Raw genomic sequence first — 23605 nt, 5'->3', positions numbered from 1 at the left:
TTTTTCACTTCAATTCCGTCAAACTGGAATTCAGATGTGCCACACTTTTGCCATAAATTCATAATGTTAGCACTCTAGTTGCTCATTAAAACCCTATGTTAAACCTGCACCAGCAAGTCAACTGGCAGTCTGATGCTGGTGTTGAATGTTAATGTTTTAGACTGCATGTCGGAGTGTTTTAAGTAAATACATGAAGAAAATATTTTAAAACTCATTGAAAATGTGTCCTAATATTGCTTTCGACAGCACTAAGCATAATTTCCATGATTAAGTGAACCCCCATGCCGTTCCTTTCTAAATGAAATATTTTATATTTTACCCGTTTGATTCAATCAAAATGGCTTCAGAACTGCCACACTTTTGTCATAAGTAGGACTGTTAGTGCTCTAGTTGTTCTTTAGAACACTCTGGGAGGCTGAGGTAGAACACAGGAATAATATGACAGGCTGCTGCTGCTGTTGGAAGTACATGTTTTACTGAGAATGTCAGACTTTACTCTTCCCAAATGGCTGAGAAAAATAGAAAGAATTTACAGAAAATGTGCTCTCATTTCTGCTTCTTGACCACTTTTCTTTACCTCTATGAAAAAATCTTCAGGGGGAAACCAGTTTTCTCTCAGGCATGATTCATGAAATCCCAGCAGAGGGTCAGCATTTCTCACAGAGTAAAATCACCTTCGAACACACCAGAAATCCTAAAATAATATGGTACCATCAACAAATGATTTGTATTGTAACTAAAATCTGTTATCAACCTTTATATGTGCTACTTTTTGTGACACTCAAATCCAGCCATACACTACAATGCATTTCAATAGGGACCATGTCCCAGAGTCATGCAAGTGCTGCCACAGCATGTTGTGGCCAGCCAATAAAGGGGGTCCCTTTAGGAGCCCTCCACATGCCATTTTGGGTCTGGATGTGCTCACCCTGACCCCTTACATATTATTTGTATTAATTTTTAAGACACAGAGACAAAGCCTTTGAGTCTTGTAATAGCTGCCAAAACATATTGTTCACGTTCTCATCGATCAATCAGGATTGACTTGTCTCCTTCACTTTAAAAAAATCAGAGCATATCTGAACAGCAAATATCCAGATACAATTCTTTTTAAATGTTAATTTATAGATAAAAATGCTAAACAGATTACACCAAACCACAATCTGAGGACCAACATCTAGCTTCCTGCCAAATTTGGTGAAATTCCGTTCAGCAGCTTTTGCGGAAGTGCTTCTTAAAAAAGTATATGGAAAATGCATGGGGGTTTTCCATTTTTGGACACTCTCTTTTCCTAGGCCCCTGCTTAACGATCACCCGGAAACTTTCCATGCACCAACTGGTAAATGAGGCAAAAAAGAGCACTTTTGTGGAAGTTTTCATGAAGATTCATCAAACGTTGTAAATGTTATTAGCATAACAAAAAAAGGCATTTGCAATGACCACTGTGTCAATGCTAAGAGTGAAAGATCTTCACTGTACTTTTGTGCACGCATATCACCATTCTTTATTTCAGTCATGCATATAGCTCTATTATCTCAATAATTTCAATAAACAATTAAGTGGAAAAAGGACAGTTCTTGATTCTCAATTCATCCAGTAACGCAGTGATACTGACATACCACCATGCATCCAAAGACAATAAATGAGTGCACATTTATTATGGAAATTATATAATCATAAAACCTGATATGAATGAAGAAACAAGTCTCATTTTCTTGCAGCAGAAAGCTTCATACATTCAAGTCAAGTTTACTTTCTTCAAAATATTTTATTCATTTCCATAAGCTTACCGCTCTGTGTGTTTGATAGCGTATCATAACTCAATTTCAGACAAAACTTTGCATGATATCAGAGCAGCAGTCTATGATAAACATAAGACATTATTTATAGTCACAATGTAGGCACCCGGTGGTCCCATAGAGGTCCAGAAAATCAAGACCTGTGCTAATTGGAATTTCAGCATTAACAGAGCAAACATGTATTCATGGTAAGCTGTACATATGTATTCTCCCTCTCAAAATGCACCCCCATTATTATGTGTCGCAGGTACTGCAACAGAATTGGATTGGCTAAGCGGATGCTGCTCTTGGCATGAGAGCATTGAGGGCTGAGCAACAACAGCCTCCAAATCAGAGGAATTACACACTTGAGCAACATGGTTTAGTCAGTGCTACATTTGGAAAGCGTTTTATTTTAGCAAAACATATTTTAAACTAACAGGAAAAAATGATATGGTATTGCTCTGAAGATACAGCTCTAGCGATTAAATAAAAAAAGTCGTATTGTCTTTTTTTGCACAATACTTTTTCATTGAACATACTGATAAAACAGAATGTGGCATAAGTATTTATGTGCTCCACTATGTGCTTCTTTCTTAACACATCCTCTTGTGCAATTTTGGGTGTGATGATCGTGGGCTATGAGTGTTTGAATGGTCACAGATGTGCACAAGAGCATGTCTAGGTTAGTAGGCAACACATAGAGATTCATTATGGGCTTATTTTACATGACATTGCATTCATTTTGCATGTATAACGTGTGCTTCATTAGTGGTTATTAATACATGTAATATGCATGGCTTCTGCTTAATGATAAGTGGTACGGTCAGCCGCGACAGTAGTGGAAGAGGCAAGGATGTGTGAGAGGTGGCTTTATAAATGGTTCATTCAAAATTATCTTAGATCATTTGGCTCCTACATGAGAATAAGGAGCTCCAGCGCACTATTTGAACGTGCTGGCTTTGGGATTGGGTTTTCAAGAGAGTAATGCAAGCGCCATGCTTCGGCAAATGAGCTTTGGTATTTAGCCATGCATCTGATGTCGTCACTGACACATTTTAAAAAATACACTGAGGGCCTGAATGCGAGTTTGGCAGACGGGTAACTCCATCACAAACGTGACGGATAACGCGTCCGACGTATTACGAGTTCCATTATGTTCCATCACAAACGTGACGGATATCACGTCCGCCGTATTACGAGTTCCATTATGTTCCATCACAAAACGTGACGCGTATCCCATCCGCCGTATTACGAGTTCCATTATGTTCCATCACAAAACGTGACGCGTATCCCATCCGCCGTATTACGAGTTCCATCCTATCCAATGGAACACAATGGAACTCGTAACACGTATGACGGGATATCTGTCAAGTTTGTGATGGAGTAACTCGTCCGCCAAACTCGTAATCAGGCCCTGAATCTTCACTAGAATCATTTAAGTCAGGCAATGTATTGACTGATTGTAAGAGGTTTCAATCAGTCTCTTATTCTTTGTACATATGATGTATTGCATGACACCGTGGCGACTTCCAGTGCTCTGTGGATGAATAGCACATGGCTTATATGAGGCATATCCCACAGGGCTCCACTCATTGTACATCTGCAGGGCCTCCCTTCAGGTGCAGCACCCAGTGCGCCCCTGTTGAGCAATCTTCTTTTTTAAGCTTGTGTATCGCCTAGCGCTCCCAGGTCACGTCACCCGTGTGCTCGCAGATGCATATCTTATTGTGCGGCATGCTGTAAACCACACCACTGTGTACCCTTTGCTGCACATCGTACTGTGCCTTTTGCTACACACCATCCTGTGCTCCATGCTTGTACGTCACTGAGTACCGCCCTCCTGCACATGAATAGGTGTGCCTTCTGGCTTATGTTCATTGATAACCATTTGTCAGTAGTTCTATATGCATCTCTGTTGAAAATTATAAAAATGGGTGCCTGAGGATTTGTGTGCATGGGATCCTGTATGCTGGTAAACTTTGATAAAGTAGTTGTCTGAAGGTGTGTTGGATGGTGTACATTTTGCCTGCATGTTTTGGGCTTGGAAGTGCTTGCACAATATAGCTGTCAAGTGCTTGCACTGTATGGAAGTCATACCTATTAGCACTTACAATGCTTGTCTGTTCTTTTGTTGCAAGCCTGGTGTCAAAATCTTTACATTTCAGGTATGTGTGGTATAAAAGGGATTGCTTATATATGATACAATTGAGCAAATAGTTGGACAAAATTCGAACTTGTAAATTAAGGTGTTTAATTTTATTTTTCAACTAAATGATTATACCCATATATGTAGAAATGCCCCTGTATAGGTGAATCTTCTGTATATACCTGGTGGCTCTTTCTATGTCACTTGTGGCTGGTTGGTTACTGGCTAGGGATTTACTGGACTGTTGAGGGAGAAATGAGAAAACTGTGCAAGATAGCATGACAAATAGAAAACGATTTACTCAGTTCTGGTTGATTGGTAAAGGCAATGAGGTTTAAAATCTTCAGCCATTCACCACACCACTCGTCTTAAGGAGGGTTTACTAAATAAGGCTCCAAGTATAATAAATAATTGCATTTTACAATCTCTCCAAGCACTGTCCTGCTTCATATTGTAAGAGTTTTTTTACTCTATGTTTTAGGAAATGTGACCGCAGTGGACCGTGAGCTTTAAGATGTTGTAAACTATTTGAACCCAAATAAAAAGGAATAAATACATTTTCAGTCATTTTTGCAACTTACGCAACTGCATTGCCATCCAGACTGCAGGGATGCGAGTTGTCTTCGTGTCTCTTTATTCGCGCCTGTATACGTAGGCTCTGATATCCAAAGTCAAGCAGGCAACCTTGCAGACGATTGCAAGGAAGAGGGGAAAGTAACATGATAACACATTTCTCATGCGAAAATAAAACATACAAAAACATATGATGGCTATGCAGTGTGTCTTCAGACTATAAGGCACTGGAAAACTTTTCTTAGGCAAAAGGCTGCATCAGAGTTTCTTCCATTTACAACAATGGTTCAGTCAGTAGAGGTCCGTCTTCTAGGCTCAGTTTGTACCTGAAAGATTAAGGAATGATCTCTCAAAGTTATATCATCAGCATTGCCAAGGGTAATGCATATCTTGGTTATTCCTATGGCACGTTAGGAAGGAGAGACACTCTGGACACAACAAAGTCATTGAATATTGTGCAATTCCGTATTCATCGACAACTCATGCCCAATATATCTTGAAGTGACTGATCAATTTGATGCTAACTCCATGTCCCAAGGTTTGTGGTTTCCTTTTAATTGAGCTCATGCACATATTCATAATGGAACTAGCACTGGTTATGCAATAAAAGAAATCAAACAGTTGGCCAGTCAAAGTCTTGGTGTTAAGGAGGCAGGGATCCAAAAATCAGCTCTACTTCATGTTTTCAATGATTGCAATCTCCTCGCTCGCACTGTGTGGCGTCAGGCCATTCAGGTAAATACTATCACTCTTGACGAGAGCTGGCAGCATCTCCTTTTCATTCGTGAGGTGGTTCACTGATAGGGTCCGCTTGCCCTGCGTGAGTTCTTGCGTTGGGCTCATGCCCAGTTCCGCAGAGAGCTTCCTTTTGATAGAGGTGGCCCGCTGAAACTTGTCGTAAATTTCCACACTCAGTCGCCTGCGGGTTTCTTTGAATTCTGCTGAGACGTTGGCTGTCCACTCTGCGGCATGGGCTCTGAACTCTCCCACCTGCACAGCACAAGTACACAAAAACAGTCAGCATCAGTTACCACTTACAAGAATTTAGACTTTCAGTTCACACAGACAATAGATTACAACGTTGTTGTGTTTATAGGTATTAGTATACTAAGGGATGGAATCTATAATGGAATGTGGGAAGGGGTGTTCTTGTTACAGAAATCCATGGGAGTCAGTTAGTGACTGACTCCAGGAGCTGTTGGTGGGGATTGTCGCTGTGCTGTCTGGTATCTAGGGAATACATCTATTTTGCCAATATATTCGCCTCTGCTTTTTATCCCTGTCCACAAACCAGGTATCTGCAAATCTTCTGTTTGCTTAGGTCCTTGTGTACTGGTGATTACAAGCCGCAAGGTTCCCAGCACCAGAAATGCTAAAATTACGGGCCTCTGCCTCGTCCTTTCCTTCGACCACGACTTCTGCCGCTTGGGGTTTGAAACTTCTGTCCAGGGGGCCATTGGCCTCACGGACATGGTTCTTAAAAATTGGCTGTGCAGAAGCGTAGAATTTCTAGATGTCAAATGAGTAGGACTGTTGCTGAGTTCAGAGTCAACAGCCTCCGAGTTAGAAATGCCTAAAAATGTGAAAAAACGTTTTTGGTAATGTTATTCTCTGTTCACAAATCTTCCTTTTTTGTTCTAGCTGTAATATTCGTCAAAGATATATGGGTAAGTCATGTTTTTGTTGTAATTTCTGGTGTCCCTAGCTAATTTATTTAGTTTTTTCTCTTGTGTAAATATTCTGAATCCAGAAACAGTTTTTTTCTAGTTCAGCCAAAGCTTCCTTTGCATTAATCAATAATTGGATATGGAATATTTCTTTCAAGAAAATCCACTATTTCCTTTTCTACTCCTTTCACATGTTCTAAGGTGGTATCAATAGCTAGAACCATCCAGCAACATGAGCAATTATTGCTGATAAAACTGAAACCCTTGTGCTACCTTGGATCATCAGTAAAAATTGGAAGTTCATTCCTAACCTGCAATTCCATAGGAATCGTGTAGGACTGTAAATGATGGATAATAAAACGACTATGCAACTGGGTACAAATTATGATTTTGTTAAATTTTTCAAGTTTATCAATCATCTGATAGAGAGTGTTATCAATTGGAATAGGTGTGGACCCTAAAAAGAGGACCCTTTAAAAAATGTTTAATATATATTCTTCAGTATAGGTTTATTCGAGGTGCATGTTGCACGGTAAAGTGCCGCTCCCAAGTTTTTCCATGAACTTTAGGTAGCTTTTGTTGCTTAACACTATGGTTTCCACAAAACATATTATGCACAGGTCACTTTGAATTTTGTACAGACTATTCTTCTGCCAGTTGAGTGCCTGCCTCCTGTTCTACTTTGCTTTCCTAATTAAGATCTATTCTTTGGAGGCCATTTGTGTCATTGTGGACATGTAGGACATCGGTCGTCCGGTTCTTTTTTCTAAACAATGCATTGACACACGCTCCTCTTTCAGTAAGGTGAGCAGTATGCTGGTATCATTCACCGTGATTACTCCTTTTTCTAATATTCTTACAATTCCTATGTCTCGTTGTAGGTTGCTACAATTATGTCCTGAGGAGGACATTGTTAAATGATTTTAAGGGGTCTGTAGTGAGCGCGCTAACGTGGTACGTCACGTGGCTACGTGACGTACGGTGACGTAGGGGCGCGAGGTGCGTAGCGCGGCATTAGAGCGCGAGCAGGCTGGGCGAAGGACATGCTAAGCGCTCCTTGTATGTTACGATTTGAATAAAGAGAGTGACGCCGATACCAGACTCCGAGAGTTATTGGGGGGGAAGAACAACATCATTACAGTGGCGACGAGGGTGGGATACCGACCCACGACCCCCACCACGAAGACTACGCAAGAAACGGCGGAACGGAGCGGAGTCACGGAGCGAGCAAGGAAGGCCCGAGGGAACGCACAGCGACCACACCCTGACCGGGCACCACAAGGAGCGCGACGCAGCCGACAGCACAAGGAACAGGGCACCGCGGGCGCACAGTGACCAACAGGGCGGTGAACTGCCACACAACCGAAGCAGGAGGCCAGCCACGGTCAAGGCCCGCAGGCAACCGCACTGGCTACCCCACCCGAACAGGAAAGGGCTGAAAGAAGCAGCCCTCCACCCTTACTCAACAAAGAGGAACAAGACAGTGCACCAGGGAGCCCGAGAAGCCTGGAAAGTGCGCTGCCCACATCCAGGGGCGAAAAGATGAACACACAAGCAGGTTATGCGATAGCGCCAGTCCAGTTCCTTCCCAGACCAGGGGAGCCACTCATGAAATGGGAGGACTGGAAAGAGTACATAGATAACTTCATAGAAGTAATGGAAGATGAAAGTGAGGAGAAATTCAAACCGCCGAGAAAGAAACGCATTCTGCTGCTAAACCTGGGCCCAGAAGGCCTGGGGATCTATAAAAGCTTGGTACCTAAGAAGAGAGAAGTGGACGACGACGATGTGTACGCCCACGCAATGGAAGACCTAGAGGAACACTTCAAACCCTCGGTATGCGTCTCAGTGGACAGGTTTAACTTCCAACAAAGGAAACAACTACCAGGGGAGACGGTGGAGGAGTACGTAGCGGCGTTACGGAAACTGGCGGCCCCATGCAAGTACGCTAACTGGGAAAGTGAATTCATAAAAGACCAAGTGGTGATGCACACCACGTGCACGAACGTACAGGACAAGCTATGGGCTGCAGGAGACACCTCGCTCAAGGACGTACTGGTGATAGTCAAGAGAGCCAAACTGGCACGAAGGTGTGCAGCGGCCACGAAGAAAGAGAATGTGCCCAGCGGGGTGGTGAACAAGGTGGACAACGAAGAACTCCACAAAGATCACCTGGCGCGGAAACAGCCAGAAAAGGGCCCGAACAAATGGCAAAGCAGCCCAGGCCACTCCGGCAAACTGACCGGAAGTAACAAACGGCCTTGCTACAGATGCGGCAGTTGGACGCACGAGGCGCACGACCGGAAGTGCCCCGCGCTTCGCGCCAAATGCATGTTTTGTGGAATCGTCGGCCATTATGAAAAAGTGTGCAGGAAGAAGGCCTCCAAAAACGCAGTGAAGTACGTGGGCCAAGAAGTGGAGGAGCCAAACGAGGCGACCGAAGAGGAGGTGGTCACAGTCCTCTGCATCTACGACGATATCTTGAGCGTGAACGACCAAGGCCGAGGCACCGACGGAAGGAGAACGATGAAGCCGATCATGGACATGACGATAGGGGGTGTGGAAGTCCAGGTGGTGGCAGACACGGGGTCACCTTACACCATAATTCCAAGAAACGTATGGGAGGAGAAGTTTGCTCCACAACTGGGCCCCGAGCTGGATAAGCTGGACATACGCCCCGTCACATACAATGGAGATCGAATCCCCATGGCCGGATGCAGAAAGCTGAACTTCGAGTTCAGGGGCAGGGCGGCCAGGTGTAAACTGTACGTCTCCGAGAAAGGCCCTTCTGTCCTGGGGTGGCTCGACCAAGGAGACTTGGGAATCAAACTGGACCCAGGTGGCAAGGAGCAAATATTGATGACGGAGCCGGAGGAAGAGCTGAACACGAACAGATGGAGGAAGGAGTTCCCAACGGTCTTTGGCGGTTCAGTAGGAAGGCTCGACAAATTCGCGCACAAGATCATCCTCAGAGAAGGAGCAGTGCCGGTGGCCCACAAGGTGAGGAACATCCCGCTGGCAGTGAGGGACGACGTGAAGGAGGAGCTACGGCAGCTAGAGAAAAGAGGAATCATCGAGCCGATTACCTGCGCCGAGTGGCTGGCGCCATTGGTGGTGGTGAAGAAACCCAATGGCAAGGTCCGTCTATGCGTGGACCTGCGTGAGTTGAACAAAAACATAGTGGTAGAGAAGTTCCCCCTTCCCCGGATAGAAGAAATGCTGGCCAGCACAAGGGGTATTCAGTGGTACTCCACTATAGACTTAACATCGGCGTATCACCAGATTGCATTACACCCGGAGAGTCGCAGTTTGACATCATTCATAACTCCCTTCGGGTGCTATCGATTCCGCCGCATGCCGTTCAGGCTAGCCTCGATGGCTGCGGTGTTCCAAAAACTAATGCACCAGTTGTTCCAGGACATTCGGGGAGTTCAATACTTTCAAGATGATATTTTGGTGATGGGTCGCGAGAGAGCCGACCATGACAAGAAATTGGACGCGGTATTGAGTATCCTGGAAAGGAAGGGCCTCACGGCAGAGTGGGCTAAGTGCCGCATAGGAATGGAAAAGGTGACATACTTGGGCCACGAGATAAGTGCACGAGGAGTGACCCCCAAGAGAGAAAACGTGAAGGCAATCTGCAATGCACCCTCACCAGCCAACAAAGAGGAGGTCAGATCCTTCCTGGGCATGACAGAATATTACGGGAAGTTCATAGAACATTTCGCCTCAAAGACCCATCACATGAGGCTACTAACCAGAGAGAACAGTGAATTCCGGTGGTCAGAGGAAGCCCAGCAAGAATTTGAGGGAATAAAAAGAGAAGTGGCAAGGGCGATTCCTCTGCAGGGGTTTGACCCCCAAGGAAGCACAATACTCACGACGGATGCCAGTGATAAAGGACTGGGAGCAGTCCTCATGCAAGACCGCGGCCAGGGGAGAGTAGAAACAATATGTTTTGCGTCCCGCACCCTTAATGACACTGAAAAAAAGTACAGTGTGATCGAAAAAGAAATGTTAGCAGTGGTGTGGGCCATGTCTCGTTTTCAGCAGTTCCTGTGGGGCACCAGGTTCCGGTTGAGGACCGACCACAAGCCCTTGCTCAAGGTACTCACATCCAGTGGACACGCAGATGCAACGCCGAGGATCTCGAAAATGTCGCTCAAATTGATGGAGTTCCGATATGACGTGGAGCACATCCCAGGGAATAAGAACAAGGTGGCGGACTACCTGAGCTGGGAGGCAGCGATGGAAACCAGTACGGAATGCAGTGAGGCGGCGGAAGAGTGGGTCGCACTCACCGAGGACCTAGAAACGTCCATAAGCAAGCAGGAATGGAAATCAGCCTATGAAGAGGACCCCGTCCTAGAAGAAGTGAAGGCACATATCGTAAGGGGTTGGCCAGACAAAAGCAAGACAGGACGAGGCCTCATCCCCTACTTTGAAGTGAGAGAGGAACTATCTATGGATGACCAGGGCGTATTTGTATACAGAGGAGAGAGGGTCATACCCCCGGCAAAAATGATCTCCCGGTTAATGGACATGTTACACGAAGGCCACCTGGGAGCGGGGAAGTTGAAACTAAGAGCCAAGGAGAATTATTGGTGGCCAGGAATGGACATAAGAGCGGAAAGACACGTTAGAGAATGTCCGAGGTGCCAGGGCGCGGACAAAACACTGAAACCATTACGCCCTGCCCTGGGAAAAATCGATCCTCCACAAAATCCGTGGGAGGAACTGTCCATAGACATACTAGGTCCAGTGTTAAATGCACAAGGAATACAGAAGTACATATGCGTAATGATGGATCGCTATTCCAAATTGCCGGAATTGAAGATCGAAGAAACCATGGACACGGAAATGATAGTGAGCTTCATGGCGGAAACATTCGTGAGAGAGGGCATCCCAAAGTGTGTCCTCAGCGACAATGGACCCCAATTCCGTTCTGAGAAATGGTCTCAGTTCATGCAGAGAAATGGAATTGTGGCAAAACACACGTCCATATATCATCCAGCGGGAAATGGCTTGGTGGAGCGTTTCAATAGAGTGGTGATGGGCTCGATACAGGCGGCGATTTCAGACAACAAAGACTGGGAAGCAGAGATTTGGCACATGGTGTGGGCGTACCGGATAACACCCACGAACACTGGCTACAGTCCCTTCCAGATCCTTAGAGGCCGGGAGCCCTTCACTCAGGACAACAGAATATGGAAAGAAAGAGTAATTAAGAGCGAGTGGTCACCGGCAGTGGTTCAAGCCAATCTGGAGAGAGCACAAGCGGTGTACACAAAACATTACGATGCACGGAGGAATGTAAGGGACACAGCGTTAGAAAAAGGAGAATGGGTGAGAGTAAGACTGGCCACATTGCAGAAAAAGGGTGAAAGCAAATACAGCAAGCCCCTACAGGTAGTGGAAGTCAAAGGCAGGGCGGCCTTGCTAAGCGACGGCAATGTGTGGTCGCAGGACCGCATGGCCAGGTGCAACAAAATACTCCGCTGGAGAGGCAATGGAAATGAAAGAGAAGGAGAGAACAGCAGTGACGACCCCTGTGAGTATGGGGGAGAGGATCTAGACATTGGTGAGAGAAGGCAAGAGGATCAAGAAGCGAGTGGAGAGCAGCAGATTGAAGAGGACAGAAGTCAGAGTGAGACTAGCGCGGCTGCGCTAGGGGGTGGTCAAGGAGAAGCAGCGACAACCGCCACATCCCCGGTAAGACTGACGAGAAGGGGCAGGGCGGTGGTCCCACCAGCGAGGTTCAGAGACTATGACATGAGTCAGGACTTGTACATATAGTTTGTTGGAAAAAGGGGAGATATGTAGTGAGCGCGCTAACGTGGTACGTCACGTGGCTACGTGACGTACGGTGACGTAGGGGCGCGAGGTGCGTAGCGCGGCATTAGAGCGCGAGCAGGCTGGGCGAAGGACATGCTAAGCGCTCCTTGTATGTTACGATTTGAATAAAGAGAGTGACGCCGATGCCAGACTCCGAGAGTTATTGGGGGGGAAGAACAACATCATTACAGGGTCAAAACGTCACTTCTCAGTCTTCACCATATTTGCATTGATTGCTGGACTTGAAGAAACCTAACCAATGTATTGTTCGTGGGGTTCTAATTTGTAATGGATGGTCTGGTGTTTAAGGTATTTCTTGATTCTGTGCCCTGTATGGTGGTTGTTTTTTTTACACATTGTTCACATATTTTCGCTCTTACTGCACCTTCACCTGTAGCCCCTTTCCAAGTATTGTAATTTCCTTTTCACTCATGTAATGTACAAAACAAATACATGTAAAAAAAATGTAAAGATCTGCAGTATGTTTATTATGACAGCAAGGTCATTCAGTGGGATAATCCCTGCAAAAGTATTACATATTTTAGGGTGATTCCCTTCCGAAAAGTCTTGTGTATATATGACGTTCATTAGCCTAGTTCCAATGGAATACAAAGTGCCATGTGTTTTTCGTCCTGATATGACATGAAGGCAGCAGCAGGAACAGAAAATAAACATGTCTCTTAAAACCATGTTTACTATCCATAGCTCTTGTTTATTAACCTTCCAGTAGCATCTCAGCAGTAAATATGTTGCTTCTGAGGGACTAGCAGTCCCTGGGGGAAAGGGCCAAAGGTGTGTTATGTGATGTCACTTCCGATACCATTGGCGTTTCTGTGTATCGACTTCCACGAGGGTAACTGTTAAGTGTTCGAACATTTTGTTCCGCAGCGTTTCCATACAGTTTAATGAGTGCCTGCTTTGTTGATGGGAAATGCATCCCTTTGTCTGCATTTGTGATAAGAACAGCCGTTTCGAGGATCTGAATGTCCTCGATACACAGTAATCTTGGAAAAAGTATTTTACATAAAATGAGAGATTAAATTATTCCAACACCTTGCACGAACAGTCTTCTTATACGTCATCCAAGTCATTCTTATTCACAGTTTTTTTTCCACACGTCCCACAATCCCCAAAGCCCATTTTTTACTTTTAATTACTCTTGGCTTCATCGTGAACAATGTTCAGGACTGCAAGTTCCTTAGAAATGAATTACATTTTTTTTTAGAATAAATCATTAAAATCACATCTGTGTTAACAGTTTTTTGATTGTGTTTTGTCTATTCTTTCACTATAAATAAAGACGACAGAACCAGAAACTGTTTAATAGGGACCTATTTTGCTGTATTTTAAACCACAAGGCCGATGACTGAGTGGTTTTTAAATTTCACCAGGACCCTGAAGTAGCAAAATAAGACCATATTACACACATAACCTGTTGTGTATTTTTTTATATTACATGTTTAGGCAGGCAGCATGAAAGAGCTGTTTCTTTAAAGGCAGCTAACAATGCGCAATAACTTGAATTAGTATATTTAAGGTGTGTTAACCTTTCATTAATTTATTTTTGATAAACCAATGGACAATGGTGAGGGTCGTGGATTTATGTGATTCTGTGGCTACAGTATGTGCACATTATAATGGATGTATTGCAACTGCCACATAATTTGGCAGATAATTTGCATAATTTGCAGATTTCATAAAACTATTCTTTTCTTGCTCAAGCAGATTAAAATGCTGCAAGTGAATGTAGCACATCATTTGCATTTTTACCACATAATTTAGACAACCTTGCTGCATATAGGTCTTCCATACAACATAATCCTAGTAGCCTTGACAATGGTAAAGCTTTGTAGAGTGGTTTGGGTGCTGTTTTCATTAAGATTAATCCATCATTTGACAGGGAACTTTAAAATATTTTCCACTGCCCAGGTCTCTCTTAAATTCAAATGTTTATACCACTGCAGTTTGTGCAGTAAAAGCACCAAAACATGCAATATTATTCGGTATGCTTAAGACCCCGTGTGCATTTGTAATGTTGTCTGTTGTTTTCTGTAGATGGCTAACATTGCATCTATCCTGTTCTTGGAGAAAAATGACATACTCTTGAGGAAGTAGGCCACAGAACAAGCCTATATGCTTCTCTATTGATTGATAAGTTTGTGGTTGTGCGAATGGATGAAAGCGTGAAGGAGTCAATAGATGAAGGGATCACATTATGAATGGGTGTGAGCACAGATGGCTCAATATATGCATCCATGCATGAATGGAAGACTGAGTGAGCGACCTGCTTTATGACTAAGTGAGTGTGTTCATGGGTGAATGGATGAACAGCTGGATGAATAAATAGATAATTGTGCTATTGTGGTTCCCTCTGTCTGTCAAAACTCAATGTGTAATTTGCACCATCACTCTTGACTGTGCACACAGATTTCCCCCTTCACTCAGTAAATTCGTGGGGCATAACATTCACAAGTAAAGCATGACTCATTAGTTCCAAATGTACGATCAGAACTGCACCTTCACTCAAATATCCAGAGTGAATGTTCAGATCTGCCTCGTTATTCCTAACTAGCTTGAGGGGAGTGCCACTGTCTGCAGTACTATAGCAGTCAGAGAGCCCCACTAGCCACCATTGCACAGGAAAAGGTACAGTAGCTCTTGGAAGCTGCACAGTCATACTTGCCTGCGTTGGGAGCAGAGTGGGAGCTGGTGCTGCACTACCTGTAGAATTATTGCTGTGATTATTAGAATAGATGTATGCCTTTTGGCACCTAACTTGTGCTACACTTCACATTCATCTTAAATACCTCAGCATTTGCTGCCAGCTGATCGGGAAGAGATAGCAAGGTCATGAGTAAGAAAGTGTGCATCGCTCAAGCTCTGCTGCTCCAGCTGCCTCCCAATCAATGCCTGCTGCAGTAAAGCACTGTGCAGGGTAGCAGCACGCCAGTGGGAACAGAGCACCATAGCGGCTGCTGCAAAGGATTTTAGCACTCTGCCTGCTGGGTGAGGTGCCCAGCGGGCAGCCGAGAATTTATCTGGCACTCTGAATGGAAGGCGAGAAGTGGCAGTTTCTGCTTTAGGGCTCTGAAATTCCCACATCTTTTCTGTGATTGAGAGCTCTGGTGTTGAGGCTGCAGGCAGTGCGAGTATCTCACAGAGCCTGTCAGTGGGTTGGCCTCCCTGCAGAGCACGCAGCACAATGGTCACGTATTCCAGTTGCAATTAAAATTCTGAGTAAATGTGTGTGAAGGGAATGAACATATATAAAAATATTGACAAGGGTAACATAAAATAAAATAAAATGCTTGCATATGAGAGAGTGCAGGGTTTGTTTGGGGTGGTGAAGTAAAGGAGATGGGAGGAAGTGCATTCAGGGCCAGTGAAAAGGGTGCCCAAGAGGAAAGTGATGAGGTTTAAGATATCCAGATGTACGAGATTTGAAGAGAAAGACATACATGTCTAACAGAAAGTGCACATAACTGAAGACAATACTCCTTTCGCAGGTCTCAATATTATTTAGTTCTAAGTTGCATAATTTCAGATTTGAAAATCGTATAACATCAATTATTTACAACAAAGCCATTGTTGTTACTCATTTGACTTACACAGCTAACAACCATTGACAAAGAAAATAGTCCTGGCAGGTTTTAAGTGCATGTCAGTCGTTGTTTTATTTATCTGGATGCAATAACAGAAGGCCAAGAGAGAAACCAAAATACCAGTCGGGTGGCACACAATTGGAATCACAGAAATGTAGTCTACATGCGTAAACCTCGCCCCTATAAGACACCCACACTGTTTCATCCCACTTATAGCTTTGTTTGCAAATATGTCTATATGACTGACTGCATCCAGCAGCTGTGGGTGCTTCCCCAAGCCTGGTTTATGCATTTTCTTCCAAAGTTAAAGCTGCATGCAGTGCAAGACACTGGCCAAGCACACAATACAGTAACTTTTGTACATATCAATGCAGCAAGATATAGGGAAGTCTTTAATGTGTTTTAATATTTCAAGACTACACATTCACAATTGCTGAATAAACCTTCTTGCTTTCTCACTAAGGGCTACATGTAGGTAATTTTATTTTACCACTTCTTGTACCGAATTGTACCGATTCGGTATTTAAGAAGTGGTAAAATAGAGGGGGGGAATGTAGGTATTACAGAATCGGTAAATACCGAATCGTTAAGATTCGGTATTTACCGATTCTGTAAATACCGATTTGGTAATGCCCATTGGTTCATATGGGCATTGAAGTCCATAGGAATCAATGGGCATTACCGAATCGGTAAATACCGATTCGGTAATGCCCATTGATACCGATTCCAGCAAGGGTGCAGGGGTGTCACTCTGATACCCTCTAGCACCCCAAATGCAGGCATGTGTGCCATGTGGCACACAGACATGCCCTAAGGGCATGTCTGTCTATCACATGGCATAGGTGTGCATGCACACATGTGCATGCACACCTGGATTCGGTATTTTACCACCCAATTGGATTGGGTGGTAAAATACCGAATCTGAAAGGCCATTGGGACTCAGAAGAGTCCCACCTACATCTAGAAGTTACCCAATCGGTAAAAATACCGATTCGGTATTTTACCGATTCGGTAAATTTAACGATTCGGTAAATTTACAGAATCGGTAACATTGGCCCCCAACATCCCAAAAACCCATTTACCGGTCGGTAACGGCCGAAATCGGCCGTTACCGGCCGGTAAATGGCCACCTACATCTGGCCCTAAATTCTTTATTAAAATTTTCTTTGAAATGCACGATTTGTCGTTCTTTAAAAAAAAATGGTGGGATGGTGGATCCCCGAACCCCACGTTTGTCCATCAATCTCGGTTGCCATATAATAATTATACCCAAGTTTTACACCCTCACCACTTTCAAATATCACCATCCACCACTGAAGTACAAGACAGACCAGATGGAGACTTGCCCAGTTGCAAGGTGTGAACTCATTGTCCAGGAAGCAGATTCAAGAAACGTTGAGCACTATACATGTAAAAATGAACAGCCCAAGAAACAGCGGAGAAGACAACAGGTGCTCTGAATGGAGGGGGGTCTGAGACAAAGCTGCACACGTAGTGAGGCAGAAACTGACCATCCTGATGGTAGGTGCAAGCGATGCCATGTGATCTACATTTTAAATGAGTAAACCAACCGGCAGCCTCGTGGAGATGCTGGCCCGGGAATTGAACAGCTGCTGCAAGGAATTCTGGGTGTTCTGCATTTTAAATGAGCAGCCCCGCGAGTAGCAGAGAAGACTTCAGGTTCTCAGAATGAAGTGGCAGGCTGGCTAAGGAGTGACGTAGGAGCTGAGTAAGTCAGCTACAGCTGAAAGAGATGACTGATCCTATGCATGTTAATTCAGCAAATAGGTGAGCAGCAAAGAATTCACTGGCTGCTCTGGATGAAAGAAGAGGCTGGCCCAGGAGTGAGAGGCACCCCAGTAGCAGTAGCGGTTGGTACAGCTCAGTGGTGGAGGGGTGGTGGGGGGTGAAGTGCAGGGGGTGAAACAAAAAAAGAATGAAACTTACCTGCTTGCAGCGTCCTCCTTGCCGCTCCTCCTCCTGGTCACGTCTCTCCACCTCCCGCCGGCAGAAACAGAGGGCAGCCTGGAGGAACCCAGGCTCCCCCGAGCCAATCACAATGCTGCAATGCAGCGTTGTGATTAGTCTGAGGGCCTAGGCTCGATGCTCAGGCAGGGAATGGGGGCCTGGGCATGTTCTGCACCCAGGTTGTAATGCAGCCTGGGGGGGAGAAAAGGGAAAGTGTGCATGACTGTTTTGGGTAGACTGAGAGAACCCAGCCAAACAGTCATGTGCACTTAGGAGTGGGAGCAAACCACCCTCCCAAAGCTTACCTGCCGTTCTGAGGTTCCGTGACAATTGTAAGTGGTGTTTTCAACTCGCACGAATATGGTCGAGTCTGGTATCTATGAACCGCAAATGACGAGTTTAGTAAGTGTGCGCAGTTTCGCTGTGCTAACTTAAACCGTTCGTTTGTTATGTTTTTTTTTTCATCTGTACCCACGGGTTCCATCTTAGATACGGCATCCATTTTGTCTCTTGCCCTCAAGTAGCCAGCGAACGGACGCTGTCCGCTTCGCGACCCTGGGACTCCCAAGATATTGGCGGAAGACACGTGTTCTTTGAAAGTGTCTTTATGACAAGGGGGTTGCTGCTGTAAGGCAGATGGCGCCGCTCGAGGCTCATCTTGCCGCACGGGCTTATTGTCTCAGCCGTGCATCTCATTAGGCACATCCCTTTGATGCCTGTATCTCGTGTTTCTCGATACCTCCCCTTTTACACCCTTTCCGATCTCCCCACTGTCTCCGTCTTCCTCTGCACCTGTCTTTGTTCCTATTTTTCGATCTATTTTACTGCTGATTGGAATTCGCTAATGGTGGGAAGATGGGTTTTTACAGTTGGGAACCGCCAAATGTTTCCGTACTTATGTTCCGGACCTTGTGTGTTTCAAAGTGACCAAAGCGACCCCTCTGGGGGCTAATTGTGGGAACCGGGTTGTAAACTTTTGTGTAACATGTTATCCTATGGGTAAAAACTGTATAAAAGGAGCGATCCACAGAACCAATTTGAAGCAGTCTCCCCGAACTACACTTGATGTACTTCCTGTGACTTCTGTGTTCCCTGCAGCAAATAAACCCTTGAATCTTTGACGCCGAAGGAAGTGTCCCGTGTCTCTGTGATTTGTACGCCGGAGCAGGTTACCCACGAAGGTTTCAGGTGTTGTGCCCTGGCACCGCTGGGTCCAAAAGAACCCAGTCCTTCAGTTGGCGCCCAACGTGGGGCTGCATCAGTGGTACCGGTCCAAGCCCGACGATCGTGAGGAACTTCGTGTGAAATCTCCGAGGGAAGGTGCACCCCGCTTCATCGATCCTGTTGTCGAAATAAGTGGCCCGAAGACTTTTCCCGCGAAGATTCCCGCCTCCTGACGGCTGCGACGGACTGCTGCCCTGACTGTAGACCTGTTTTGGCGCCTGGCGTAGACCTTGGTATAGCGAGACGATTGACGGGCCTTCCTGAGGACGCCATCGATCTTTGAGTTAAGTATTTGTGGGTCGCTCCCAGAGTTCTTGGTTGTTGACACTTTAGCGAGTGTCTTTGTTGTAAACGCTGTGTGAGTGTTTTTGTCGGTGACACTTTGCTAGCGTACTTTGTTGTTGTATTGTTTGACGACTGCAGCCGCCAAAAACCGAGGGTTTTGTTCTTTGCTGGGACTTGGTAAATCCCGTAACCCTTGAAGTTTGTGGAACTCGGCTAGTGTGCAAGATGCCTGGTCGCAGTACTTTGTTCAGTTGTTTTAGACCTTGTGGTGCGGATTCCCTGCTGGAGGACTCGTGCCCGATACCTCCGGTTGGAACTCCTACTTATGACTTATATAGCAAACATGGGCTAGGCCCGATTGCTTTTAACGATTATTGGATTAAATATACAAAGAAAGACGGCGATCTTCGTTGGCCACCTCACGGTAGCTTCGAGGCGTCGATCTTAGATAATTTGGAAATAAAGTTGTTCGAACGTAAATCAAGGCCGGCCATGTTTGATGCCTTTCGGTTGTGGCGCAAAGAAGCCCGACAGAAAGATATCAGACAGAATAAACGTAGTCAGCGAGATAATGTTGCTACTATAGTGAAGAAAGCTGAGCAGTTTCAGCGCGATAAGGAGGATAAGGATAAGGAAGTGTTTGAGAGATTACAACGTATGACCATAGATAAATGCTATCCTGCTTTGCCTACGGAGTCGGATAAGAAGGAAGAGGCAGTTGAGGATCCTTTAATGTCCTATCTTATGAAGTCGCCACCTCCGTACGTACAGGGTACCGCAGCTCCTGTGGTCCCTGCCGTACCTGTTCTTCCACCTATTGTTCCTCCACCAGTTCCTCAACCTGCACCCGCTCTTCCAACTGTTCCTGCTCCTTTGTCTGTTTCTATTCCTACTGCTCCTCCGCTTCCACATACTCCTGCTCCCGCTACTGCTCCTGTGTTATTAACCCCTGTTGTTGCTACTGTCTCTACTCCTTCTCTTGTTAGTCCTGTGTCTTACTCTTCTCCCTCTACTCGTAATCGTAATTCTCCCCTTGCGACAAACTTCTTTCAGTCGCTCGGACCTGTTTTTGGGTCTGCTGGATCTGATGGTCCTCAGAGACGTAGTCAGCTTCCTGGTAATAGGGAACGTGTTGCACTATATAATATGGCGATGGGTTGGATGGTAAACCCTCTTAGAAATCCACCCCGTGTTGTCCTCGAAACGTTTAATCAATTCAACATACCAACTCAGAGATATGTGTTTGACGAAATGTGCAAGTTCCTTCATGATCAGATAGTGGCCGATGCGCCTGACGAGGTGCTGACCGCCCTGTCTGAACTTCGGCTTCAGTTCGCAACTGGACTGATAGTAGATACTAATGTTCGACGTGCTATTGAGCGGTTGCTATCTCTTCGTCCCGCTCCTATTCCTCATGCATTGTTCGTTGAGGACATTGAAAAACAAGACGAGTCTGGCCAATATCCTATGCGTGAAGTTCCGCCGGTTTGGATACCAGCTGATCCTAATGCTGCCCCTCCGGTATTGGCACATTTTGAGAGAGTGTGGATACATCTCCCATGGAAACGATCGGAAGTGCTTCAGGTGAAACAATCTTTGCCCGATCCTCGTAAAAATCCTACTGGGTATTATAAGGAATTATCGCAGCTTGTAGATGCTACGGTAATGAATCTTGCCGATATCGACATGTTGTTTGGCAACGTCGTACCGCAACCGGTATGGGCTAAGATTCGTCACCAAGATCACGCAAATGAATTAGGTGGTGATTGGGCTGCCATTACAGCGGCAGACGCTGGACAAGTGGCTGCTACTAAACCCGATCAATTGATTACTGCTCTTCCTCAGCGGATAATAACGTTAATGAAAACGCTTATGCCAGCTATGAGGGTAAATTGGGACAAGTTGTCAGCCTGTAAGCAGAAGAAAGATGAGAGTGTTTCCGACTTCTTTACGAGGTTCGAGGAAGCATTCATTGATCATAGTGGACAGGATATGGGTACTGAGGGTGGACAGAGGTTGTTTGTGGATAAATTCGTGTCGAACTTGTTGCCCGATCTAAGCAATAAATTAAAGAATTCAGAAAGTGCGTGGGCCGTTTCTACCTCAGCTCAGATATTGGCTACGGCACAATATTACGAGAATAGAGAGAAAGAAGAAAATGACCGTGCTGATAAAAAGACGAAAGAGCTAAAAACTAAAGTGTTGTTACAACAAGCGTATCCGCCACGTTCTAATCAGAATGCGTCTCAGCAGAATAGATCACAGTCGCAATCGAATCGATCGCAGTCGCGTAATGATTCCTCTTTCCAAAGATCCTCGTTAGGATACAATCAATGTGCTTATTGTAGACAGGAGGGACACATTAAATTCAATTGTCCTGCTTTAAACGAACGTAATAGTGGTAATTCATCCAAAGGAGGCCGTGGTGGTTCACAGCACGCATCACGTGGTAGAGGTCGTGGTGCTCAAACAGATCGCTAAGACAACTCGTCTAATTCTAATAACTGTTTCGATCAACGTGGATCATCGCAAGGACGATCTGCGCAGTACAATGTAGACGATTATTACGTCGATCAGGGAACTGACGATAGTAATTACTAGGACAGCCAAAGACAAGGAGAGGGAGTGGTATCAGTTCCGGTTGATCAGAGAGGGCCTTACGTCGCAGTTGCTACTTCGGGCGTCGTTGAGCCTTTTCTGTTGGACACTGGTGCAGCGAAAAGTTCTATCATGCATTCGAAACTCCCTGGCGCACCTTTGTCTGGCTTAACAAATGTTTCCGTTGGATTCTCTGGCGCCCCCGTTAGCAATCCAGTTTCACGCCCTTTGCCCCTTCAAATTGGGCCACGCGAGCTCGAAGCTCCGTTGATTTTGACTACTGGTTGTGGTGAGAATCTTTTGGGTCTGGATTTGCTTAAACGTTTGTATGCAACTTTGTATTGTTCTCCTACGGGTGTAAAGCTTACGTTAGGAGAGAGGGTAGTCTCTCCCATGTATTTGTCCCTCGATAAGCTTCCACCGGAATTGAGTTCTCTTCCTGCGTCTTTGTGGGCGACGGGTCCAAATGATGTGGGCCTACTTGATATCTCCCCTTATGTTGTTCAGTTGAAATCTAATGTGCGATTGCCACGTATTCCCCAATACCGTATCTCCCTTGATGGTGAACGAGCTTTGTTAGCGATCATCTATGACTTGATCGAGAAGGATGTCATCGAAGAAACTCGGGGAAACGTGTGCAATAGCCCTGTACTGCCCATTCTTAAACGTACTGATCCTACCAAACCGCCTGTTTATCGTTTTGTTATCGATTTACGGGAGGTAAATAAAATTGTGGTTCCTCAATTCCCTGTTGTGCCTGACATCACGGCGCTACTGACTCTGATTCCAGCTACTGCTTCATGGTTTTCGGTGATTGATTTGAAAAATGCATTTTTCAGCATCCCGATTGCCGACGAGAGCAGGGACCTTTTCGGTTTCTCTCTTGGTGGACGTAGCTTCCGGTTCAAACGCGCTCCTCAGGGCTACTGTGAAAGTCCATCGATTTACAGTCAAGCCTTGAAGGGTCAACTGGATGCGTTTAGGTTGCCGGTTGGTGCGGCTTTAATCCAATACGTCGACGACTTATTGGTGGCTGCTGATACTCAGGACATTTGCAAAATTGCTACAGTGTCGTTGCTGCAACATCTCTGTGAGTTAAATCACAAGGTATCACCTTCTAAACTCCAATATTGTTGTCAAGAAGTAACCTATCTAGGTCACTTATTGTCAAAGGAGGGAAGGAGATTGACCCCAGAGAGAATTGCAGCGATTGCGCGAATGGCTGTGCCACAAACCCAAAGAGATGTGCGTGCCTTTCTAGGTATCACGTCGTACTGCAGGCAGTGGATTCCTAATTTTTCATTGCTAGCGAAACCATTGGTGGCTCTTACGTGCAAGGATGTTTCAACTCCTTTACCATGGACGGAAGAATGTCAGAAAAGTTTTTCTGAATTACGTGATTCATTGTGTTCGGCTCCTGTGTTAGGTACCCCTGATTACAGCAAGCCGTTCACGTTATATGTTCACGAGAGGGAAGGTTGTGCTTTGAGTGTTCTAACGCAACCTTTTGGTGGTAAGCAACGTCCATGTGCATATTTTTCCTCGACCTTAGACCCAGTAGCTAGAGCATTGCCGAGTTGTTTGAGAGCAACTGCGGCAGCTGCGGTCTCCATCCGACAATCAGCAGGATTAGTCATGGATAATATGCTTACAGTGATGGTTCCGCATGCAGTCGATACTCTTTTGAATCGAACGAAAACTCAGCACTTGACGAGTGCGAGGTTGTCTGGGTACGAATTGACGCTCTTGGCAAGCCATATTCAGATAAAACGTTGTAATGTCCTAAATCCGGCAACTTTGTTACCAATTAGTGCAGAGTTAGATGAAGTAGCAGAACATGACTGTTACTTGCGGACAGAAGAGGAAACAAAAGGTCGTGTGGACCTTAAAAACACCCCATTGGAAGACCCGGATGGCACCCTGTAT

The 23605-nt window shown here is 45.3% G+C and overlaps 1 protein-coding gene across 2 annotated transcripts in view; it reads right to left on the bottom strand.

The window, feature by feature from the left end:
• Positions 1 to 3051: 3051 nt before the first annotated feature.
• The window catches only part of KCNK2 (potassium two pore domain channel subfamily K member 2), a 529235-nt gene continuing 508681 nt past the window's right edge, over positions 3052 to 23605 (bottom strand). For both annotated transcript variants that reach the window (XM_086927899.1, XM_086927900.1), the window contains exon 7: positions 3052 to 5490. In XM_086927899.1, coding sequence (XP_086784025.1) covers positions 5173 to 5490 — 318 coding nt within the window. In that variant the 3' untranslated portion in view covers positions 3052 to 5172. The remainder of the gene's footprint in view (positions 5491 to 23605) is intronic.

This window comes from Lissotriton vulgaris, chromosome 6, assembly GCF_964263255.1.
Source record: "Lissotriton vulgaris chromosome 6, aLisVul1.2, whole genome shotgun sequence".
Lineage (NCBI taxonomy): Eukaryota > Metazoa > Chordata > Amphibia > Caudata > Salamandridae > Lissotriton > Lissotriton vulgaris.
Note: the sequence above shows the minus strand (reverse complement) of the source record. Positions and strands in the feature narration are given on the sequence as shown.